The sequence below is a fragment of the Microtus ochrogaster genome, unplaced genomic scaffold, assembly GCF_000317375.1.
Source record: "Microtus ochrogaster isolate Prairie Vole_2 unplaced genomic scaffold, MicOch1.0 UNK10, whole genome shotgun sequence".
Taxonomy (NCBI): Eukaryota; Metazoa; Chordata; class Mammalia; order Rodentia; family Cricetidae; genus Microtus; species Microtus ochrogaster.
The window spans coordinates 3209019-3234267 of NW_004949108.1; the positions used below are offsets into that span (position 1 = coordinate 3209019).

Genomic DNA, 25249 nt, shown 5'->3' on the forward strand with positions numbered 1-25249 from the left:
ACTCTCTGACTCAGCTTCTTTCTCCCAGCCTCTGTTCTGTTTACTCCACCCACCTAAGGGTTGGCCTATCAAGGGGCCTAGGCAGTTTCTTTATTCCTTAACCAATGAAATCAACAGATTGATATATGACACTCCCACATCAGCTGGGAATCTGCTTCAGGGGCATAGAGCTCTCTTTTCTTCACTGTCTGTTTTTTTTCCTGCAGCGGTCTGAGGAAGTTGTGAGCACTGCAGTCATTCCCAACACCAAGATCAACTCCATCTGCAGGGGGCTGAGGAAGAGAAGCAGGCATGGTGAGTATCCACACTGCCAGGTTCTCCTCACATTTTCCTTCATGCTTTGAGGACACAAAATAGATTTTTTGTTTTGAGACAGTGTTTCTCTGTGTAACAACCTTAGCTGTCCTGGGACTAGCTCTTGTAGACCAGGCTGGCCTTGAACTCACAGAGATCTGCCTGCCTCTGCCTCCTGAGTGCTGGGATTAAATGCATGCACCACCACTGCATGGCCTACAAAAGGAAATTTTAAATAAATTCCAGACAAAATGCCAACATTTTAAGCAGAAAGCCCAAACTCAAGTTGAAGTTACGGCTGGTGGTAAAATTCGAAGCAAGTGCATTGCAGCACGTGTTGGTAAGCCACTCTTCTGGTGGGCAGCGGGCGTGCAGGAGGTGGTTCCGATGCTGGCTGTCTTGTCTGTGCCGTCACCAGGATGTCACTTTCTGAAATGCCTCAGCTATGGCTTGTCATTAGGCAAGTTAAACAGTATATCCAACTTTCAAAACACCATTTCTCACATTGAGTTTTGAATATGCCTTCTTAAAATAGGGAAGATTAATTTTCCCTAAAATGGCTATAGTGTAGCTATGGATCCAGGGAGCCCTAACCATGGGCCGTCGTGGAGAAGGCTTGGGAACATTTGGCTGGTGATTTGTATTTTGTGACTAACTAGGACCAGATAGATTTTTAAGACCGAAACCACCAACCTAATGATGACAGTAAATAGTTCTACAGAAGGTAGCTATAAAGGCAGACATACAAATATATTTGTGTATGCATATATATAAACATACATATAGACATACATGACATACTTATATTGACATTCTTAGATGAGTATCAGAGAGAATGCTGAAATATTAACACATTTTAAAAAACGACTTAAAGATTATTTTATGTATTATATGTATGTAGGTGTTTGTCTGCACGTATGTGATGTGGGATTCCCCTCTGTATGCTGTGAATACCATTGGCTTGGCCTGGTAGGGTAGAGTAGGGGGAGGGGACTAAACAAAATGCTAAGAGAAAGAAGGCGGAGTCAGGAGAAGCCAGAAATATGTTTAAGCCATTGGCCAAACAGTATTGTAAATAATATGGTTTTTGTGTCATTATTTTGGGGCTGAGTAGCCGGGAACAAACAAGCGGCCTCCTACAACACATATGTCTATGTACCATGTCTGTGTGTGTGCAGGCCAGTGTCTGTGACTGGAGTTGCAGAGGGCTGTGACCCACTCTTGAGGTGCTGGAAACCAAACCCAGGTCCTCTTTGAGAGCAGCGAATGTTCTTTATCACTGCACCGTTCATCTCTCCAGCCCAGTAGTGACTTTTGATAGCCTAAAACCTGAATAATATTTGTTCGGTTTTATCAGCGTAAAACTTGATTAATTGTTACTCATATATATAAGTAGTTAAAATGTGTAGTTTGGGCTTAAATTGTCTACAGAACCTTGGACGCTCTGTTAGGTGTGTCTCATAGTCAAGGCGGTAGTCACTGGCATTTTACCTGTGAAAAGAGAGTAGCACCCATTGTTAGTTACAGCAGGCGCTTGTGGGTGGTGTAAAACATCAGTGTCCAGCCGGGCGGTGGTGGCGCACGCCTTTAATCCCAGCACTCGGAAGGCAGAGGCAGGTGGATCTCTGTGAGTTCGAGACCAGCCTGGTCTACGAGAGCTAGTTCCAGGACAGGCTCCAAAGCCACAGAGAAACCCTGTCTCGAAAAACCAAAAAAAAAAAAAAAATCAGTGTCCAGGTTTACATGGCTATGTGGGAGCCCTGTGCATACAGACAGCTCGAAGGGGTCAAACCCTCTTAACCTCTGGGTCATCAGAAACCACAGGCTTTTGGTTATCCCTGAGACTCTTTTCCGGAAGGATTGGACAGTCAGTGGGGACAAGGACATCTTGGTTATGCGTTAATCTAGCGAGTGAAAGGAGTTTGAATCTTCGCCCTGTGCAGAGAAGTTACGTGGGAGTCAGGCAGACCTCAGAAGCCGTGTGAGAAGTTTGAATAGCATGCTTTTGAACACATTTCTGTATTTGTCCGGCAGCGGCAGATAAAGCACAAGGATCTTAACCACTGTGACATTTTTTTCAGCTGGTCATTACTGTAGTTAACATGTAATTCTGACTGCTTTGGCAGATTTTCATATGCCTTCTTAGGTTGTTAAATAGTCCATTTAAAATACTTAGAAGCTGGGAACATGGCCCCATCAGTGACCTACCTGACATACAAAAGAACTGGAGGGCAGATCCCCAAAACTTATATAAGCTACTAATGACAGCATGTGTCTGTAACCCCAGTATTGAAAGGAATAAGGCTGGTAGATGCTTGAAGCTTATTGGCCAGCCATCCTAGCCAAATCGGTAAGTTCTAGATTCACTAAGAGACCTCATGTTAAAAAGAAAATAAAAATAGAGGTGGAAGGACTGGCGAGATGACTCAGTGGTTCAGAGCACTTGCTTTGTTGGGACCTTCATTCAATTCCCAGCACTCATTGGTGGCTTACAACTGTCTGTAAATGAGCTCCAGGGGATCTTGGGCAGCATGCATATGCATGTGGTACATATACATACATACATACAAGCAAACATCCATACATATGAAGTGAAATAATAGTAATTTTTAAAAGATGCATCATGTTCAAGGAAGACCTTGCCACTGATCATAGACCTACACATACCCGCACATAGCCACATACAGCCCACCTACATGTGTACATATACCAACAATTGTAAACACTGCACACAAAACCACACACACACACATTTTAAAAGGGAAAAAAATAAAATGCTTAGGACACATCTGGTACCTAGGTGTTGCAAGAAGAACGAGTCCTTTGTTCCCATTACCGGGCTAGCTTACACCCGAAATAATCACACAGAAACTGTATTAATTAAATCACTGCCTGGCCCATTATCTCTAGCCTCTTATTGGCTAACTCTCACATCTTGATTTAACCCATTTCTATCGTGGCTTCCTGGGAAAGATTTAGCATGTCTAACCTCTTAAGAGCTTTAGGGTTTTGCAGCTAAAGCTGAGTCAGGAAGCCTCTCTTAGATGAGAGCGCTTGCTTGCTTCTAGCAAGCAGAGCAGACCCGAGAAATTGTTGCTACTAAGAAAACATGCTTTACTCTATTCTTTCCCAAGCTTTCTCAGACTTTACGTGGAGTTCAGTCATCCACGTCGGGGCGCCATTCTGTTGAAGGGAGCTGTGGGCTTTAACTTTAACATAGTAAAATTACATATAACAAAACAGTTATCAAGCAAGAATTACAGTTGCAATATTTATGTCTATTTTATCTTTTATCATAACAAAGGAAAACTATAACTATCTATTCTTCAGCTCTATCAAAGACTTCAGAAGGATATAATATTACCTATGTAAACTGGAAGTGCATTATAAACAACTTCCAAAACTCTAGAATTGACAGAGACATCTTGCTGCCTAGACAGTCACCCAAAGTTATTCTGTACTGTTGGGGCATCCATCTTCAGCCTACAGGCCCATAATATCCAGCAGACATTTTCATGAAGCAAGAAATTTTAAAGACAGTTTAGTCACTTTCTTCTGTGTCCTGCAGAATGTCTCGCAGACTTCATCATGAAACAGGAACCCCGAAAGACCATCTCACCTTTAGGCAAGTTCAGCAGTCCTCTCTCTGTGGGTACTGCATGTCCAGTGAAGCAGTCCAGGCAAGAGCAGTTTCTTGCCCAAATGGCTAGCAAACTCCATAAGGAGCCTCTTCGATGCCTATATTCATCTTGAAGTAGATTGGTGCTTCCAGGAGCAGACATGTCTCATTGTCATGAAAAGCCTTAAGTTATTAAAATATTTTAAATGCCATATTCTGTAGTCTTTGAAAGATATGAAGAATGCCTATCTAACTGAAATATATCTCTATGTAGCTAGAAAATCTAACATGACTACAAGCTTGACTATTATCGATGATTATCCATTAACAACCTATATTTCCTAATTATACATTACATTTTAAATGAACTACACAATCACAATACCTTAATCAAGAGCAGAAATATACATATAACAAGATTGACCTTAAATTTATATCAATAAATCAAAATCCATACCAATGCAAATTATTCATATCTATATCATATCCCTCTTTAAATGTAAAAAAAAACAGTTATAAACACTATTTGGGAATATGGGAACAATTTTTTCTCTCCAAACTGCTTTGCGCTGTATGGGGACGCTGTTAATCAGGTGCTTTTTGGTTTATCCTTTTGTTAGGTTCATCTCAGTCAGCAGTTGGGTGAAGTAGTTTTCTAAGGGTGTTTACAGCAACCTTTCAGGAGGGCGTGGTTTATCATTCCATATTGGTCTAGAAGCAGTCCACAGGGTCTCATCTTCTGTGAAAACAAAAGGACCTCTTTTCCAAAGTATCATATCCTTAGACCCAAATTCTGAAGTCTTAATACTTTTATAATATACATGTTAGATTAGCTTAGCAGCACATACAATGAAAAGTCTCTCTGTACTTAGTTCCTTCACAGTCAAAAAATTTAAAGAAAACAATATACAGAATCCAGACTCTCTGGATTTTCCATTTTTACGTGGCTTATTTTCTTTATTTCTCTTAATTTATAACTATCTGTACTCTGTCTCTTTAAAGACTTTACCCCCTTTTTTAAAGCACTAACTTTTTATGACTTTTTATACTCTTTTTCTTTTCTCTCCCAAGCCTACATACATTTATTTAACACTGTGACCCATTTAGAGGTTGTTTATGTCTGAATCTGTCCTTATTACATTGTCTGTAGTTCTCTACTGTCTAGAAGAGCTTTTAAAATGCTAAGCAGCTTGGTTGCAGCTGCGCTGTATGTTCCACCTCTCTCCAGTTTCAAAATGGTGTTGGTACCGTTTCTGCTAGCTCTGGGGCCACCAGGTAGGAGCCGCACTCAGCACTTTAACTCTGAGAATGAGTGAGCAGCACGTAAAATCTTTTTTTATCTGAGTTACTGCCAAATCTGCCATGCAGAGCACTGTGCAGCCTGGAAACATCAATACATCAAATACAGAAGGACCTCCTACACCACCTAGGCACCAGTGTGTACTAGACTCCTTATTTTCAGTTTCTCTATAACCTAGAACCATTTTCACAAAAGCAGAATGCCACTTGGAGTTTATTTTCTTTAAATATGCCTATTGCCCATTCTGCACATCTGATGGAGGAAGGTCATTGGTTAATTAAATAAAGAAATTGCTTGCCCTGATAGGTTAGAACATAGGTGGGTGGAGTAAACAGAACAGAATGCTGGGAGGAAGAGGAAGTGAGCTCAGAGGCCATGCTCCCCTCTCCCAGGCAGACGTGATGAAGCAAGCCGCCAGGTCAGACATGCTGAATCTTTCCTGGTAAGCGCACCTCATGGTGCTACATAGATTATTAGAAATGGGTTAAGAGGCTGAAACTAATGGGCCAGGCAGTGTTTAAAAGAATACAATTTGTGTGTTGTTATTTCAGGGTATAAGTTAGCCAAGCGGCCAGGAGCCGGGCTGTGGGAAGAGGCCCACAGCTCCTACAACACACATCAGTTCTTAGTTCTTGTCACTTACATTTGTTGACCAAAATATGTGTTGAGATGGAACAGAAAATTGGTAGAAGCAGTGGCCAAGTATTCCAACATAGCAATATCTTGAGCATTGTAAAACACATTTGAAAGCTTAAATCTCACTGGGTGTGGTGGGAAAGCCTTTAATCCTAGCACTCAGGAGGCAGAGGTAGGCAGAGCTCTGTGAGTTCCATACCAACCTAAATATTGAGTTGCAGGATAGCCAGGGCTACATAGTAAGACCCTGTTCAAAAACAAAACAACTAAAAACAAAAACAAACAGAAACCCCAAACAAACGTAAATTTCACCAGTTTATTTATTTTTTTTAAATATTTATTTATTTATTTATTATTATGTATACAATATTCTGTCTGTGTGTATGTCCGCAGGCCAGAAGAGCGCACCAGACTTCACCACAGATGATTGTGAGCCACCATGTGGCTGCTGGGAATTGAACTCAGAACCTCTGGAAGAGCAGGCAACGCTCTTAACCACTGAGCCATCTCTCCAGCCCACCTGTTTATTTTTTTAAATATGCCAACTAGTAAGTTTTCTGCTTTTATGATAGATAATTGAAAACAATTCAATATGTTAACAGAATGCTTACTTTTGTTAAATATAAATATATAAAAATATATCAAGAATACATCAGATTGGAGTTCACAGCTGGATATGGTAGTGGATGTCTGTGCTCCTGGCACTTAGAAGGAAGGGACAGAGGTGGGGAGACTGATACAAGTTTGAGACCTGCCTGGTCTGCATACATAATCAAGTTCTAGGCTGGACAGAGTCACATAGTGAGACCTAATTTAAAACAAAATAAACATAAAAGCAAACAAATAAAAACGAACTAGAGAGATGGCTCAGAAGTTGGAAGCCCTGGCTGCTTTTCCAGAGGACCTGTGTTTCATTCCCAGCACCCACCCACATGGCAGCTCCCAACCGTTCCAGTTCCAGGGGTCTGACACCCTTACAGACACACATGCAGGCATGCATAGGTAGCTGGATAGATAGATAGATAGATAGATAGATAGATAGATAGATAGATAGATAGATAGATAGATAGATAGATAGATCATTTAGAAAAAGACAAAGTACACACACCACACATAGACACACACACAAAGAAAGAACAGACTATTTGAGACACAGAAAAAGTCTTTTGGCATATGTAAGCAGAAATTGCATTATGTAGAGGAGCCATAGTAAATTAGGAATGAATGCATCTAAAGCTTTTTATCTGTTCTTCAGAGAAAGGCTGGGATTGGTATGTGTGTGAAGGTTTTCAGTGCATACTTTACCACCAGGCGGAGGCCTTGAAGACCCTCGGAGTAGGCCCAGAGCTAAAGGTAAGTCATATGTGTCTAGATGTTGGCTCCTTGTTGTTTGAAGTGTGAGATTTGAGTAGACCCGGGGAGGAATCCACAGGAAGAGCCAGGCTCTGGCCCTGACTAGAAGTGTAGTCCTGGATAAATTGTTTCCTTTCTGTGATCCAGATTATGTAAAAGAATAGGCTCTGTGGTGATCTTAATGTCTATCTATCCCTTCCCCTAACTCCAAGACTTAGAAGTATCTCTTGAGGACTATATTTAGTCTCCTGCGCTGAGAAACAAAGTGAAGCATTTATTATTCAGTGTCCCCATGTACCTGATAAGGGAGAGCAGGTGAGAAGGCATTTGATTGGAGGTGACCTGCACAGGAGGACAGCATGTGTGGTAGAGATGTGATTGTGTTTGCCATCATGATGATGCACCCCTTGCTTCCCTTCTACCTTAGGACAAAGTTTTACACAATTTTTGGAAGCGTTATCTTCAGAAGAGCAAGCAGGCCTATTGTAAAAACCCGGTTCGTACAAGCAGAAAGAAAGCCAAGGTGAGCCATGGAGCAAAATCCGCCTGTGTGGCAGACAGAGGTGCTGTGTGTGGCTTCTTGTCTGACTGTGGTCAGTGTTTATAGGTTTTTGGGGAAGAGGCTTCTGGTGCAATCTGGAATGATCCCGACTTCACAGTGAATTGTGGCTGTTTATTAAACCATTTGGAACATTCAGGCATTTAAAGTTCAGCTTCCTTTTTTTTTTTTTTTTTTTTTTTTTCCAAGACAGGGTTTCTCTGTGGCTTTGGAGCCTGTCCTGGAACTAGCTCTGTAGACCAGGCTGGTCTCGAACTCACAGAGATCCGCCTGCCTCTGCCTCCCAAGTGCTGGGATTAAAGGTGTGCGCCACCATTGCCCTCAGCTTCCTTTTTAAAGTTTTTTTTTTTTTTTGAGTCAGGATCTTACTCTATAGTCCAGGCTAGCCTTTTACTCCAGTTAATCCACCTGCCTCAGCTTTTCAAGTGCTAGGATTATAGCCACAACACCCAGCTCACTCAGAACTTTCCAGAATGTCTTACTTGTTTTGCAGTGTTGTGGTCAAACTCAGAAGCTAGTAAATCACCAAGCCTCTGAGCTCCACCCTAAGACTAGAAGAATGGAGGCTTTTGAGGGACTTTTGTCATGTATGTGGGGTTTGCTTGTCTTGTTTTTTGTTGTTAGAATTTTTTGCATATGTTATTCCTATTATTATTATCAGTAGTAGTATTACTGTTTTTTGAGAAGGGACCTTATTATTTATCCCTGACTGGTGTTAAACTCACAGAGATCCAATGCCTCTGCCTCCCAAGTGCTGGGATTAAAGGCGTGCACCATCACCTGGCTTATTTTGTTTTGTTTTAAAATAGGGTCAGCCAGGCGGTGGTGGCACATGCCTTTAATCCCAGCACTTGGGAGGCAGAAGCAGGCGGATCTCTGGTAGTTCAAGGCCAGCCTGGTCTACAAGAGCTAGTTCAGGGACAGGCACCAAAGCTACAGAGAAACCCTGTCTCAAAAACCAAAACCAAAACCAAAAAAAAAATAGGGTCTTATGTATCCCAGGCCAGGTTTGTTTTGTAGTTAAGGACAGCCTTGACTTGCCTCCACCTCCCAAATGCTAAAGTAACAGACATTAAGTTATGGTGTCCTGTTTATGTGTAGAGGACCAAGCCAAGGGCTTTGTGCATGCCAGACAAGCAGTCTACCACATCCCTAAGCCCTGCTCATGTCCTTTCTTTGACTTGACATTCCTGCTTACTTATCCAGCTCCCTTCTTGTCTGTCTCAGAAGCTTTGAAGTGAAGTCAGGCCACCTATTAGAGCACCTATTAGAGCCGTTCTGTCTGTTCTTTAGACATGTGCTATGGTACCTTTTCCTTGGAATTGAGAACAGTTCCGCTGCAGACAAAGGCAATTGTCCCAACCACAGACTTGTCCCATGAGTGGTTGCTACCCTCCAGGGCTAAGATGAGATTCTAAGCTATGTGACTCAGGTGTGGTAGGAACTTGGGAGCTTGGCCCAGCATTTCCTTGTTTGGTCGGGTCCTCATAGGTCTGTATGCAAAGGTCAGTGATCCAGGACTGAGAGTCCTGGTCCAGATGAAAGGAATAGGCTACAGAGGTGAGCGAGGCAGTGCCCCCAAGCTGCACATGCATCCTCCGTGACTAGGGTAGACCTGGGGCTGAGGTTAGTCAAACCACGCTGACAGAACTTAGGGAAATGACCTAGGGAATGACCCTCTCATAGGAGATGATAAGCTTCAAGCAACTCCTGAAAGGTAGTTTGAATTAACTGGAAAAAAGAAACATTTTATGATCATAAAGTTATGGGATGCTAGCCTGTCTGGATATATGAGTCACATGCTTGTCCAGAAAAGCAAAAGATGCTGTATGGTTTTATGGTGACTCTTTAAAAGGAAAAAGAAAAAGAGAGAATTACTTAAAGCAGTAAGGACATGATGTTCAAATCCCACACTTGGTGTTTTGTTTGTGGTTGTCTTTGTATACTGTGATGTTGCCTAGTAGATAGAAAATAGGAATGAGAGTCTAGGGTTCTCTGTGACACTCTAATCTCTTTAGGTTAACTGAAAACTTAGAGACAAAAGTTTTATTGGTGTGAGTAAACACCTGGGTGAACACTATCACACTAAACCCTGGTGAAGAAATAAGAAGTGAAACTGGAAGCTCATGGGTAAATATTATTTCTGTCTCACGAGTACAGCAATACTCCTTTTGAAAGGAAGAGAGAATTATATTTTAAAATAGAAACAGGCATGGGATATATAGCTCACAGACAGAACTTGCCTTGCAGTTAGTTCAATTCCATGGGTTCCATCCTCAGAGATACAGGCTTCTCAGTAAGTCTGCAGACGTGATCCTAGAGCTCTGGATGCAGCTGTTCCAAGAATTAGAGATGCCTGCATCAGAATCCTGTCCTACAACTTTTAAGCTATGGATAAACGGGAAATTTCCGGAACAAGCCAACAAATGTGTATAATGGAGCAGCAGGAAGGGTATTACATAACCCAGAATGGCCAGGGGGACTTACCAGGGAGATGAGGGGGCTCTGGGAACTGGGATTAACATGAGGTATAGAGGGGAAGAAATGCTGAACTTCAGGCCTCACTGGGACCAACAAGCCACGCCTACATTTAGTGAGAGCCATCAGGTTGGGGCCTGGCAGTACACAGGAGATCCAAGCCTACATTTAGTGAGTGCCATTAGGCTGGGGCCTGGCAGTACACAGGAGATCCAAGCCTACCTTTGATGTGTGGTGTCAGGCTGGGGGCTGGCAATGCACAGGAGACACAAACCTGCATTTGGTGTGTGGTGTCAGGCTGGGGGCTGGCAATGCACAGGAGACACAAACCTGCATTTGGTGTGTGGTGTCAGGCTGGGGCTTGCTAGTGCACAGGAGATGATGAGTAGGGCACTAGATGAGCTTTGGAGATAGAGCCAGGAGGATTTCCTGATGGACTAGAGGTGGGATGTGGGAGGCAGGCATCCAGGCATCCAGGATGACTACAAGGTTCTCAGCCTAAGCAGCTAGAAGGAAGGAGTCACCTTAAACTGAAAGGGCAGGTGGGACTGGGAGATCAGGAGTTGGGCATGGGACATGTTAAGTTGAGGCAACTGTTAGACATCCATGAGGAAATGTCACGTATGTAGTGAGACAGATGAGTCTGCAGTTGAAAAGACAGGAATTGCAAACTGTCACTGTGCATTATGGTCATCACATCTGAAATGTTGTTCTTTATAAATAGGCCCCTCCCTGCTGTAGAGGCAAAGTCTCAGGTGGTCCTTATGGGCCTCAGACTCAGTAGGTAGCTGAGGATGACCTTGAACTTCTCATCTTCCTGTCTCTCCCTCTTTTATGCTAAGATCATAGCATCCATTACCATAGTTTGTACAGTGCTGGGGATTGAATCCAGGGCTTCATGCATAGTAGGCAAGCATTCTGCCTCTGAACTATAGTCTCTAACCAAGTCTTAGTTAGGGCATCTATTGCTGAGATAGAACATCATTGTCATTAAGCCAGCCCTTACTGTGTAGTCAAAGACGCCCTTGACTTGCTTCCACCTCCCAATTGCTAGATTGACAGCCATAACTACGGTGCCCAGTTTATGTGCAGAGAACCAAGCCAAGGACTTTGTACAAGCCAGGCAAGCAGTCTATCAACTGGGCTTCATCTGCAAGCCCTGCATCTTCCATTCTTTTCTCTTGACAAGAGAAGCACTCCTGGAAGCACCCACCTGGTGTGGGTGTGTGTATTTGCGTGTGTGCGTGGGTGTGTGTCAGCAGACTGTTTGCCCACTCGCCCTTGTTTGCAGCCCCTCTCCCAGAAGCCTTGCGGGGGAACTGTTGGGGAACCGTTCCCCAGGAAGGCCTATCACAAAAGCTAACCTTTACTCTCCAGCAGTTGTTTCTGTCTGTTATTTTATGGACAGGTATTGGAAGACAATCAGCAGAGTTCAGATTGGGCCAGTGAACTTGAGCTGCTAAGTGATACCTCCTATCCCCTTGAAAGTGGAGCAGAGTTCCAGTCTGAGCCCCAGATTCCAAAGCCTTTCCCTGTCACCAAAGCATCACCAAAGTCAGGTAAAGGAGAACCAGTCTGTCTAGAACCTTTTAGAGAGTCACTTATTTCTTATCCGTGTGTATGCAAGAGTGTCCTTGTGTGACAGTCAGAGGACAGCTCATGGGAGGTGGTTCTTGGTTCTCTTCTTCTGTAGTGTGGGTCTCAGATCCCTAACTCAGCTTATCCATCTAACAGTACACTTACTGCCGTCCTGGTGTGTAGTGATGAGGCAAGCGGGCCTGCATTTTGTCCCGCCTGGCTCCCACATGACTAGCTTTACATCCGAAATAACAACACACAAATTGTATTCATTTAATCACTGCCTGGCCCATTATCTTCAGTCCCTTATTGGCCAACTATCACATATTGATCTAACCCATTTCTAATATTCTGTGTAGCACCACGTGGTGGCTTACCAGGAAGATTCTAACCTATGTCCATCTTGGGCCGGAGCTTCATGGCGTCTGCCTGTCTCTGCTTTCTTCCTCCTACCGTTCTGTTCTGTCTTCCCCGCCTACCTGTGTTCTGACCTATCAAGCCAAGCAGTTTTCTTTATTAATTAACCAATGAAAGTAACAGATAGATAGAAGACCCTCCTACATCACTGATATTTTCAATGTTAACGCCAGCATTGCATTTTAAGACTAACATAGTCCTGCCAGGTGTGGTGGTGTGTGCCTATAATCCCAGCACTTGGGAGGTAGAGGCATGAGAATCAGGAGTTTAAGATCAGCATTCCTTGAGACCTGCCTGGACTGAGACACTATCTCAAAAACAAACCAATGAACAAGCACCTATCTCCTGGTGTTCAGGATGTGTAAGGAGGGAACTTGACCTAGGAAGAATGACTTGCTGAGTCATGTGACCAAGAAGAACAAACTGAATGAAATCTTAGTGGTTTTTTTGTTTTTTATTTTAATTTTTTTTATTAAAAATTTCCACTTCCTCCCCTCCTTCCATTTACCTCCCCTTTCCTCCTCCCCCTCCCTCTCCAGTCGTAAGAGCAGTCAGGATTCCCTGCCCTGTGGGAAGTCCAAGGTCCTCCCCCCTCCATCCAGGTCCAGGAAGGTGAGCATCCAAACAGACTAGGCTCTCACAAAGCCAGTCCATGCAGTAGAATCAAAACCCAGTGCCACTGTCTTTGGTTTCTCAGTCAGCCTCCACCATCAGCCACATTCAGAGAGTCCGGTTTGATCACATGCTCATTCAGTCACAGTCCAGCTGGCCTTGGTGAGCTCCCGTTAGATCAGTCCCACTGTCTCTGTGGGTGGATGCACCTCTTGCGGTCCTGACTTCCTTGCTCATGTTCTCACTCCTTCTGCTCTTCATCTGGACCTTGGGAGCTCAGTCCAGTGCTCCAATGTGGGTCTCTGTCTCTATCTCTATCCATCACCAGATGAAGGTTCTATGGTGATATGCAAGATATTCATCAGTGTGGCTATAGGATAAGGCCAGTTCAGGCACACTCTCCTCTGCTGCCCAAGGAACTAACTGGGGACATCTCCTTGGACACCTGGGAACCCCTCTAGAGTCAAGTCTCTTGCCAACCCTAAAATGGCTCCCTTAATTAAGATATCTATTTCCCTGCTCCCATATCCACCCTTCCTCCATCTCAACCATCCCATTTCCCCAAGCTCTCCCCAATCCTCCCCTTCTCCCTCCCCATTTCCCCTTACCCCTACCCCCCACCTCTGTGCTCCCAACTTTTGCCTCTCAATCTTGTCTACTTCCAATATCCAGGAGGATAACTATATATAGTTTTTCTTTGGGTTCGCCTTCTTATTTAGCTTCTCTAGGATCACGAATTATAGGCTCAGTGTCCTTTATTTATGTCTAGAATCCACTTATGAATGAGTACATACCATATTCATCTCTTTTGGGTCTGGGTTATCTCACTCAATAAAGTGTTTTCTATTTCCATCCATTTGCATGCAAAATTCAAGATGTCTTAGTGTATTTTTAAAAAGGTATTTTGGGGACTGGAGAAATGACTCAGTGGTTAAGAACCCTGCTGCTCTTCCAGAAGATCCGGGTTCAATTCCCAGCACCCACATGGTCGCTCACATTCTCTGTAATTCGAGTTCTAGGGGATCTGATGTCTTCTTCTGGCCTGTGCAGGCACCAGGCACACTGGTGGTACACACACACGTTCAGACATACTTGCACAGAAATAAAGAAGAAAATCTTTAAAAAAATTATTTTTAGAGCTATCTTTTAGTTTTTACACTAATTATGAATACCATTCAATATAAAACTGTAAAATGCAGAGTTACAAAGAAGACAAAGCACCAGCTGCCATCCCACTCAGATATAACTACTACCACCATAGGTAATCATCCAGAAAGCCTTTTATTCTAATATATTAGAGAGAGAGGCAAGATTGTATATGCACGTAATTCAAATGTCTCTTCATGTTGCTATAATAAAGAGAGCGAAGTGTAGTCTACTGTCCTCACAAAATGTTCTGTTCATTTTCAACATCCATTTAATATTATATCTTAATATAATGTTACATATTAATCTAAACCAAAACAAAAAAATCATAAAAATGAATGCAGAATCAGAAAGAAAATGAAATAGGATTCAGGAAATCAATCCAGAAGGAGAGAGGAGACAGGACAGAGGTTCAGAAGGTAGTGACAGAGAGCCTAGAGTCAGCAGAATGTCCATCCACAGACGTTTTACTAGAGCAGAGCCCGTTATCAGTCTAGTGTAGCACAGGCCACAGTGACCACCCAGGCGTGTGTGCAAGTGTGAGTATGCAAGTGTGATATGTGTATGTGTATTTGTGTTTGTGTGCATGCATATGTGTGTGAATGTGTGCATGCATGTGTGCATGTGTGTTTATGCATATATGTGTAAGTGTATGTGTCCATGCCTGTGTGTGTGTTCAGTAAACACATGTGGAGCTCAGAGGACAACTTTGAGGTGTCCGATTCTCCCTTCCACCATGTGGGTCCTGATTATTGAACTTAGGTTATCAGAGTTGATGATGGCCAGTGCCTTAGCCTGCTGAGCTAGCTCCCTGGTCCCACAGTGCTAACTTTGTAACTACTGTTCCAAATCAGAAATTTGATCCCTGAAAAGGAGGAGGGAGGCAGCTAATCCTGCTTCTCCCTAGTTAAATGCCTGCTTGCCAGTCGTCCATGTGTCTGGAAAGACCTCATGCTTACCACTGCAGCTCTGTGTGCTTTTGGAACAGTAGCTCACTATGCTGCCTAGCCTGGCCTCTGACTCAACCTTCCTACCCTACCCTTGCTGATGCTAGAAACACAGATCTGTGCTACCACACTTGATCAGTGTAACATCTGATTTCTTTGCCATCTCCTTTGTCTTGGCAAATGTCTTCATTCTTGTTGCATTTGCCAGAACCATGCTTGTTTTCTTCTCTTAGCTTATACCAGCCACCACTAAGCCCTTCTGATTCTGCCTTCAAGTCTGCCTCGAACCTGACCACTCTTCCCCATCTGTAGTGAAGTGCTTTGCTCCTGTCCAGCTCCTGTCCTGACTGTCTGTTTCCATCCCAACCCTTTTCATCCCTCTGCTGTGGGTGGTCTAGTATTAAGCACAGGAGTGAGGCCATGTTGCCCTCACATTAACACTCCCTAAACTTCTCTCCTTACCTAGAGTGAAATCCAAAGTATAGATCCTGAGCTTGGAAGTGTGGTTTCCACACTCTGCATTATAAGCTGCCACTTTCCCTCACTTGTAAGCCCCTCCCACACATGCACACACACACACACACACACACACACACACACACACAAATCCACACACACTTTTTCACTGCTGTTGGCATGTTGGGGATTTCCCCTCAAAGTAGAATTCATCACCTTTCTGCTCAGATACCACCTTCTTAGATGGGACTTTCTGACCACCCACTCAAAAGAGCCATCTTGCCCCTCCTCCCCTTGGATGTCCTTGGATTCTCCTGCATTGCCATTTTTCTGAATAGCACCTTTCTCTGTCCATTGTAATTTTTGTTCATTGCTCTTAGGAGAGAGTAAATCGCAGGAAAGGTGAGACCTTGTTCACTGTCATTTCCCCAGCCCTCGGGGAGTGGCACAGTGTGAGATCCATCCCTGTCTGTAGAGTAGACAGTGTCCACTAGTGGGTACCTGGAAGGTGGGTTGGGTGGGAGAAAGTGCTGCCTCCTTCTCGGGTTCTAGGAGAGGGTTCCCTGAGAGGTCTTCAAGCAAAGGACTTTCACTTTTCTTTGTAATTGTTTATCCTTTTATTTTAAAAATAGTTTGTTTTGGCTATCTACAAATTTGTATCTCTTTTCAGGCTCTCAATCCACCCCACTTCCACAGATAACCTAGTTATTTTTAGCCTGGTTCCCTTCTAAAGCTTTTGTTGGCCTTCACTGCTAGATTGTTTATACAGAGTGAATCAGTTATAATCTATTTTGAATGCCCCTTGATTTGTTATTCATTTTAAAAAATCTTCTTTGTTTGTAAAGAAGCCCCAGATGTCTGTTCTGGATCTGTTGATGGAGTGGAATACTCAGAGTGGAAGGAGAAGGGTGTCCTGAAGATGACTGTACCCAGGACCCTGGCTCTCTGCTCTCTGTCCTTGCTCTGGCAGAGAGAAACCATTACTCTCTCTGACCTTCTGAGGTGAGTGGAACTTCCTTCCTGATTGTTTTTCCATGATCATCTGTGTGAACTTCAGAACAGCCTTTGGATAGTCTTAATTTTACAAGAAAGCCTATAGTGAGGAAAGGAATGGAAAGGTTAGGTAGTACATGGGTTACTTTTTTCTTTGTGACTAAGAACTGATGAAAACAACTAACTTAGAAGAGGAAAGATTTGTGTTAGCTTGTGGTGTAAGGGGATGCAGGCCGCCATCGTGGTGATGGGCGGCGGCTTACTCATATCAAAGCATTGACTAGAGGAAGGGATGTCGCTGTCCTTACTCCATTTGGACCAGGACCCCAGCCCATGTGGTGCCAACTGCATACCCAGTGGGTTCTCCCATATTTAAGCCTCTCCAGGACTATTTCCTCAGATACACATGAGGTAAATGTGTCTCCTGGGTGAGTCCAGTCAGACTGACAGTGACAGTTAATCATTGCGTGGAACTTGGATTCAAATTCCTAAGTTAATCATCTTTAAGTCTAATAATTTGAGTTTTTAATGATATGATGGGAATTGTACTGTTCCCCTCATATGAGATATTGAAAGTTAATTATCTAATGTGAATAAAATACTTTGAAGAGAAAAATGACATTAATATTCCTGTGCAGACTTAAATATTTTTCTAGGAAAAGATGAACAGGGGATCTTTTACTAACAAAATGACTATTAGTATTTGTATAAAACTATGTATTGTGGTTGTAAAAGCTAAAATATAGGCAGCCTGTTTATTAGAAAAGTTGATTTCAGAATTATAGAAAGATCTTGTTATGCAGTAGTAGATATTTACATATTTTGAGGTAGTCTAGACAGTTTTAGACAGAAAGACTGACCAAAGGAAGTGCATGCTTGAGCTACAGCCAACTCCACTGTACTAATGAGTTGAGTGTAGAAGAATCAGTCACTTACCAGGCAGACCAAAGTCATTAATGTGTTCATTTCTCCTTTGCTTTATATGCGTTCTGAATAATAGCATTGGGTTTAATCAGTATATGGAATGCTTACAAGGGCACAAGTTTGAAGCCAAACTCTGACTCTGCCAGTTTGTTGTCACATGACATCACACTAAGCAAGTCAGGAAATGTCTGTTTCTGCTTCCTTAGGTGAATGGGTCTGTAATAAAATGCGTCTTAGGGCTCCAGCTGCTCAGCCCTTGGCTCCGCATCACGGTTAGAGCATCTGATCTGAAGCGTCGCTAGAGCTCTGGCTCGCCGTGCTTGTTCAGCGCTCCTCATCACCATCATCATTATTGGCGCTTGGCATGCTTCTAGTAAATGGCGGTGGTGCCTTTGATTTTGGACATTAACCAAATAACAAAGCTTTTCTGGGTGTGAGCAGCTGCACATAGACCACTCGTGATTCTCTGAGTTGAGGATTGCCTTGCTTTGTGCCCTCACTAGATGATATCATCTTCTCCCAAGACTCTTAATTATTGTCTATATGCTGAAGACTCCCGACTCTGTTACCAGCCCAGACTTGTCTAGTAAGGGCCAGACCCGTCTGTTCATCTGTAGAGCTGCCACTGGACATGACTACTTGATGTCTTTATGGTTGAATCAGTATGACTAGGAAGTGCCTCAGCATCTGTCTCCTTGACCCTGCTCTTCTCTAGTGCTCTTAGCACATGCTGTGGACCCTGGTGTTCTGTCCGGAAACCTAGGGCTGTTCCTGGGCTCTCTCCTCACTCGACACACGCGCCAGTCATTATGTTCTGTCTCTTCTACTTCCCGAAGCCCCGGAACCCGTCCTTCCTTCCATGCCTCACCTCACCTGGGTGCTTGCTCATTTCCCAGCTGAGCTCTGTGTCTGCAGTCTTGTGCTGATAACCAGAGGGTCTTTCAGAAAGATTCCTAATCATGAGAACTGAATGGTATCTTCCGAGCTGCCCCAGGGCAATCTGTATGGGCATCAGAACTCTCCCAGAAACTTAGCAAATGAAAAGAAAATATCTTTCTGCAGTTCTTAGAGAAAACACTGTGTGCCTGTATAGACAGTCCCAGTCCTGAGTTCCTCCCATGCTCACCATCCTTCGCTCTGACTCTCCTCCCCTGCAGGGGGGAATTCTAAAATGCCTTCAAGGAGATCGAATCTAGTTAGCTGGAGAACTGTCACTGTGCTCCTTGGGGTGTACAAGTTGGAGACTTAATTGCTTGGGGTGGCAGAAGAAAGGGTTGTCACCTTTGTTCCCCCAGAAAGAGCTCTAAGACAGATCCTCAACTTGTCGCTTCTTAGTGGGCCGCCCCAGCATTATCCAGGACTGCGGCAGAACTGGGGTAGGGCTTGTTTATCTCTGTTGCGTTGCCTCCAGGAGGTTCTTCAGGATGTTCAGCCTGAGAGCTATTGCTGAGCTTTGAAAGCTAAGAACATTGGTTTGTAGGGAGACATCGTTCACTTGACTAGAATGCAAATATGTCTTTCCTTTCTCTCTCTCTTTCATTCTTCCATTCTTTCTATTTCTCTTTTCTTTTCTTGAGACAGGGTTGCTCATTGTGTAGCCCTGACTGGCCCCTAACTCAGAGATCCGCCTACCTCTGCCTCCAATTTTGGGATTAAAGGTCTGTGCCACCATGCTGGCCCTACAAATCTTACCAGTGATTGTAAGCTGTCATTGCCTATTTATCTTCAGAGCAGCTTCCATAGGCCTCAGGATTAGTTCCTATTCCTTCACATTAGCCATAAAGGACCCTCTGGCTAGCAGTAACAATAGCCAACATTTACAGTACAAATACTTGTTGAGTATCTGCTGTACTCACAGAGTGACCAAGGGTTTAGACTCTTGAGGTACATACAGCTGAGAGAAGTGTGTCAAGTCCCTGCTCTCGTGAAGTTGAAGATGAGAGGGAGAAACAGATGGACGTAAATAAAGGGGAAAATGATCGTCCAGGCAGGGGCAGAGCACAGGCTGAACTCAGACACTGTAAGGGTATGACTGAATGGCTGCTTTAGATTGGTATAGAGGCATTTGAGCTGTACTTTGAATGAAAGAGCAGCCAACCCGTGAAGATCCCAGTATTTTAGGTAGCGAGGGCCAACCTTGTTAGCGCCAAGCTCTGAGCAGGAATGGACTCTGTCTGATCAAGGAAGTGAGGAGTGGGCCTGGAAGAAGAGAGCTGATTGAAGGGCGGAGGACTGAGGTGAGCAGGACAGAGGTGTGTCTTTGTAAGCCATGCTAGGGTGGAATTTTTCCCCTTAAAAAAAATTCTTTGTCACTTTCATACGTGTATATAATAAATTTTAGTTGTTGTTACCTTTAGTTCTCCTCTTATCACCCTTAATTTAAAAATTTTGAAACATAATTTACATATATAAAATTCTCAACCATTTAAAAAATATGCCACTCCTAAGGCCTGGAGAGGTGACTTGGTGATTAAGTCACTTCCTGCTCTCTCAGAAAGCCTGAGTTCAGTTCCCAGCATTCCCATGGCTCTCCCATCTTGTCTATAAAGTCCAGTTCCAGGGAATCCAGTGCCCTCTTCTGGCCTCCATGATACCAAGCACCATGTGTTACATATACAGATGTGCAGGAAAGTACTCGTGTATAGAATAATAAATAAATCTCTAAGAAGATATATAATTTATACTCTTCCTGATGGTCCAAGCCTTTAATCCTCTGACTCAGCAAACAGAGGCAGACAGAAGTGTGAAGTGTGTTCCAGGTGTGCCAGGGCTACTTAGTGAGACCATCTCACATTACAAAACAAAAGGGAAAATGCAATTCATTGGTTTTCTGTATGTCCAGAAATACACAGCCATCACTTTGATACACTTCCAGGACATACTTTATCACTGCAGAAATAGCCCTGCACCCATTAGGACTTTGGTTTTAAGTGCTATAATGAGTAGTGGGAAGATTGCAGCCAGAGAGACCATCTGAGCTGTGTTCATAAAGGGTCACTTGGGCAGCTATGTGGAAATGGTATCCTGTGCAGGGAGGCAAGTGGTCTGTGTTTTCGATAGGAAGTGCTGGCCTGGATAAAGCTGGTGGATAGAGAAATGGAAAGGATTGATGGGACAGGACTGTTGCACAGTGCACACAGCTCCAATGTGGCGCAGCTTTAATGATCTGCAACCTCTGGTGGCTTGTTAAAGCCCAGTGTGTCTCAAATCAAAGCTTCCAAAAGCTGCAGTAAAATTATGGGCAGAAAGCGTTTCTAGGAGCTGCTAACGTGCTCTGTTGGGTGGGAGAGGGTGCAGGACACTTTCATTTGGTGCCAGTTCCTTTGTCAACAAATTCCTGGATCGATCCAGATAGCCAGCTGTTAGTCCCCGCTAAGGATCCAGTTGCCAGCTATTAGTCCCTGCTAAGGATCCAGTAGCCAGCTGTTCATCCCTGCTAAGGATCCAGATAGCCAGCTGTTCATCCCTGCTAAGGATCCAGTAGCCAGCTGTTCATCCCTGCTAAGGATCCAGTAGCCAGCTGTTAATCCCTGCTAAGGATCCAGATAGCCAGCTGTTAATCCCCACTAAGGGAAATAGTGTGTTCGAATTTTGACCGAGCTGCCATCCATTTGAGGAAAAAAAGGTTTTCTAAAAGAAATTTCAAATTCTAAAGTAAGACGTTGAGAAGACTGCAGGCAGTGAGTCATTGTAAAAACCCCACACACCCCAACGCCTGCTCTGGGGACATCTCTGCTTCCCCACTTTTCATTTCTCTCTCCTGCCTCTCCTGCTGCACAGACACACCTCTCTAGTACACTGTGGTCATGTGACTGCTGCCTGCCTGCTGCCCTGGAAGAATGGGTGGTCTCTCCATCTCCTGTTACTACCTTACTTTCAGCACTGGGCACATTGATAGCACGTGTTCTCACCTTTATTGTACATATATTTGCATATTTTATGTATATATCATATTACAGTTATATATTGTATATATATCAAAGACTAAATAAGTGATGTGTATGTTAGCATTTGGAAGTGGTTTTTCAAGGGATAGGTATGTTTTATATCATGTATATAATAATATTAAGCCAGTATTGTAGTCTACTATGCACAGATACTTTATATAAACTAAAACAATCAATGAAAACCCAGCTGGGAGAGGTTTTTGTCCATTCGTACCTTAAATGTTTAATTCTTAAGTTTCAGTACTAAAAGGAATCACATTTTAATTTTGAAATTAAGTTTAGGTCAACACTTTCTTTTTTTAGGAAGTTGGCAACAATGGAGGCCAAGGCAGTGCATTCTGGGTGCTTATTCCCAACTGGGTCTGAGTTCCTTTGATACTTTGTTTAGGACTTTGCACACCAGACCTCTGTCCTGCTCTCTCTCGCTCTCTCCTTTGTTTTTAGCACATTGTAGACTTGTTGACTGACTGCCCGCGTTTCCTCTTCTCACTAGAACTCGAGCTCGGCAGGAACAGAAGTTTGGCTTATTTGGGTCACTGTTGTTTTCCCATAGTGCTAGTGCTATGTTGTACCCCACAACTTTAACTTGGCCTCCTGCTGTATACAAGGCATTGGGACAGAAACCTTAATAGTTCTCCATCAGCTAGTGCGCTCTTGGCTAGGTCCTAAGGACAGAAGGGAGGACAAGGAAATGGGGACCAAGGAAGAACTTCCTGTAGAAGGGATTCACAGTGACGGAGCTAGTCCAGTGATGGCAGCAGACGTGAAAGGAGTGATCTGGGAGCCTGGTGGTGAGTGGGAAAATACACCCTTCTCAGACACACTTATCGAATTAGTTAGAGTTAGGCACTCTGCAGACCATCAGCCGACTGCTCTCCTACAGGGTGCAGGGGACAGCAGCTTTCTCCTTTAAAATATGCAGGAGATAGAATGCTGCACAAACTACCCCTTCCCTTGTGAAGGGGGAGGTTTTCAGAAAGTTTACCCAGAGCCAGTGTGCAACTCTCATTGAGATTCCTTTCTGTAAAGCACAGGTTTGTTGAAGAGGACCGCATTCCATACAGAAATGCTTTTCAGCTTTTTCCAGAAGAGATGAAAGTCTATGGTCGCGATAAAGGCATCTTTGCTATCGAGGTAAGTTGTTCCTTTGTACAGTTGTTTCTACGGTTTCTGGTATAATATTTGATTCTGTGATTTTCTAACATGTCCAAAATCTAGTTTCAGTAGATTTTCATGAAGAGTATATGTACTCTTTTTTAAAATGTGTTCACGTGACTGCTCTGAAGAAGATGTGGGTCTGTCTGTCTCTGATCACATGGCTGCATAGGAAGAAGAAAGTCATCGCTTGTGCCAGGCGTCACTGGTTCAAGTCTTCTCCTTATGTTAGTTTACCTGCTGGCCTTGAATTCACCATCTCTCAGCCTCGGTCTGCTGAGATAAATTACAGGCATGACCACAGCCCTGGCCTCCTTTGTCTCTTTCTAGACTGACTGCATTGGACATGTTTCTGTCCTTCAATTGTGCATCTCTATTACATTAGAGTACTCAAAGGGTACATCCCATTCTTCTTCATTAGATGTTTATGTTAAGTATTAATAGGAAATGCTTTCTTCCATTTTCCACAGAAGGAATTACTGTGCTAGGCTTTTGTGGCCTCTGTGGCCATGGCACTGTTTGCAGTGTAAGAGACTTGTGTGGAAGGCGTGCCAGTGGTTTCTGACTCTAGTAATGCTTGTGACACCTTATTAAAGACAGCGCAGTGTATATCACAGTGACATGAAGGCTGAAGCATTCCACAGCCTTATATAACAGGCAGATCATGAGGCCTGGGTCTAGGCTGAATCTCCCATGTTAGACGTCTTTGCGCCATGACGGTTTGTTAGTCTTTGGTGAAAATGACAGCTAGACAGATCACAGGTCTTAAGCACTGGACAATAGTGTCCCAGACCCCCAATAACTTGGGTCTTGAGAAATTGACCAAGTGAACAGTACAATGAGAAGTACTTTATTATAAAAAAAAAAAAACAAAAAAAAACAAAAGTGAAACAACAGAAACTTTCCAGAACTTCCAATAAAAACAGTGAGTCTGAAGCGTTTTTTTACCTGAGGTTGCTCCTACCTGTCACCCACTTAGTCCCAGCTGTGGGATGCCAGGGTGTGACTGTTACCATCAGCTTCATTGTTGGAGAGAAGCAGAGGCCAGGTGAGATAGAAAGTTCCACAGGGAATGTGACTGACTGCTGATGGACAAAGCAGAGAGCCTTCCTTATTATGGGTACAGCACAGATTCTGAGCAAATGTCTCTCCTGATGTCACCACAGGTGGAGAGATTGGCATCAGTCAGAAGTTGATGTCTTATACCAAAGTTGAGAAACAGAGTCACATGTGTCTGTCTTTCTGTCTGTCTATTATCCATCTATCATCTGTTCATCCATCTGTTTTTGTTAGTTTATTATTGTTCAATCTTTCAAAAGTAGGTAGTGTCCCTTTCTTCAGAAATAGAATTTGAGGGGCTAGAGAGATAGCTCAGTGGTTAAGAACACTGGCTGTTCTTTCAAGGGCCCAGGTTCAATTCCCAGCACCTACATGGCAGCTCACAAATATCTGTTACTTCAGTTCTAGGGAATCTGATACCCTCACACCAATGCACATAAAGTAAAGTTAAATAACGTAACTGTTCCTGGTAGTGGTTGCATTTGTTAGTTATACAGTGCAACCGCAGACGGTCACATACATCAAAACAGTTGGTTCCTGCCGACAGAGTCTGTATAGTTATCAGATTTTCTGTGCGATGGCTCCATACATAAATATTTTAAAAAACTTTTTAGGGATTTTCAAGACAGGATTTCTCTGTGTTACAGTCCTGACTGTCCTGGAACTTGCTTTATAAACTAGGCTGATTTTGAGCTCACAGAGATCTGTCTGTGCCTCCCAAGTGCCAGGATTAAAGGTATACACCACAAAATAAATAAATAAATAAATAATAAAGTTAAATTTTTAAAAAGAAAAGAAATAGAATTTGAAGCATGAGAAATAAAAAAAATTAGCGTAGTATGAATTCTAATTGATCTTAATAATAAAAACCCAAAGTCAGATATTAAGGGGTGAAAGCCGAAAGATCAGAGAAGCAGAACAGCCGGCCACTAGTTCTTACCTCTACAAAATCCTCAGAACCAAGATCCTGTCTCTACAAATTCTCAGCCTTGAGCTCCTGATTTATATTCCTCTCTCCCAGCCAGCCACATCCCTCCCTCTCTCTATCTCCCTAGTGCTAGGATTAAAGGTGTGTGACTCCCAAGTGCTGGGATTAAAAAGGTGTGAGCCGCCACCTCCTGGCTCTGTTTTTCTTTGAAACTGGGTCAGTTTAGTGTAGCCCAGGGTGGCCTTGAACTCACAGAGATCCACCTGCCTCTGCCTCCTGAGTGCTGGGATTAAAGGTGTGTACCACCAGTCCCTGGGCTCTATGGCTAAGTAGTAACTAGCTCTGCACTCTGATCTTCAGGCAAGTTTTATTTATTAGATCATAAACAAAATATCGCTACAGATTAGAACCAAATAATCTAAGAATTTTTTTTCTCCTTGGCTGGTTAATTCTCTTAGAAAATATTTTACCTTTTTTTCTGTCACAAGTAAGTAGGTTATCTAAATAATTCGTAATTTGATAGTACATGATGGGGAACACCTTTTCATCATGTTTATTATCAAAAGATTAGTGAGGGAGAAAGTATGATGCAGACTGTGTAAGTGGTGTAACTTCAGAAATGCATTTCTGTTTGAGGACACTGTAATACAAAAGTCGTCAGCATTGATATCATACATACAGAATTTGGAAAATGTTCCAGTATTCACCTTGTCTCTGAAATTAATTAGAGGAACTGATTGCAGTCCAGTGCCAAATCAGGGTCTAACAGGACCAGTGTGCCCACAGGTATAACAGAACCATAGTGTGCCCACAGGTGTAATAGGACCATAGTGTGCCCACAGGTGTAA

The 25249-nt window shown here is 43.2% G+C and overlaps 1 protein-coding gene and 1 non-coding gene across 3 annotated transcripts in view; both read left to right on the forward strand.

Moving 5' to 3' along the window:
• Taf1b (TATA-box binding protein associated factor, RNA polymerase I subunit B) overlaps nucleotides 1-25249 on the forward strand; it is a 77317-nt gene that overhangs the window by 8143 nt on the left and 43925 nt on the right. For both annotated transcript variants that reach the window (XR_003378639.1, XM_013353534.2), the window contains exons 3-8: nucleotides 207-294; nucleotides 7105-7202; nucleotides 7630-7725; nucleotides 11648-11798; nucleotides 16241-16397; nucleotides 22294-22393. Coding sequence is in view for 1 of the 2 variants with exons in the window: in XM_013353534.2 (XP_013208988.1) it covers nucleotides 207-294; nucleotides 7105-7202; nucleotides 7630-7725; nucleotides 11648-11798; nucleotides 16241-16397; nucleotides 22294-22393 (690 nt within the window). In the remaining variant the exon portion in view is untranslated. The remainder of the gene's footprint in view (nucleotides 1-206; nucleotides 295-7104; nucleotides 7203-7629; nucleotides 7726-11647; nucleotides 11799-16240; nucleotides 16398-22293; nucleotides 22394-25249) is intronic.
• Nucleotides 23930-24065, forward strand: LOC113458234. Its single transcript, XR_003378642.1, has one exon.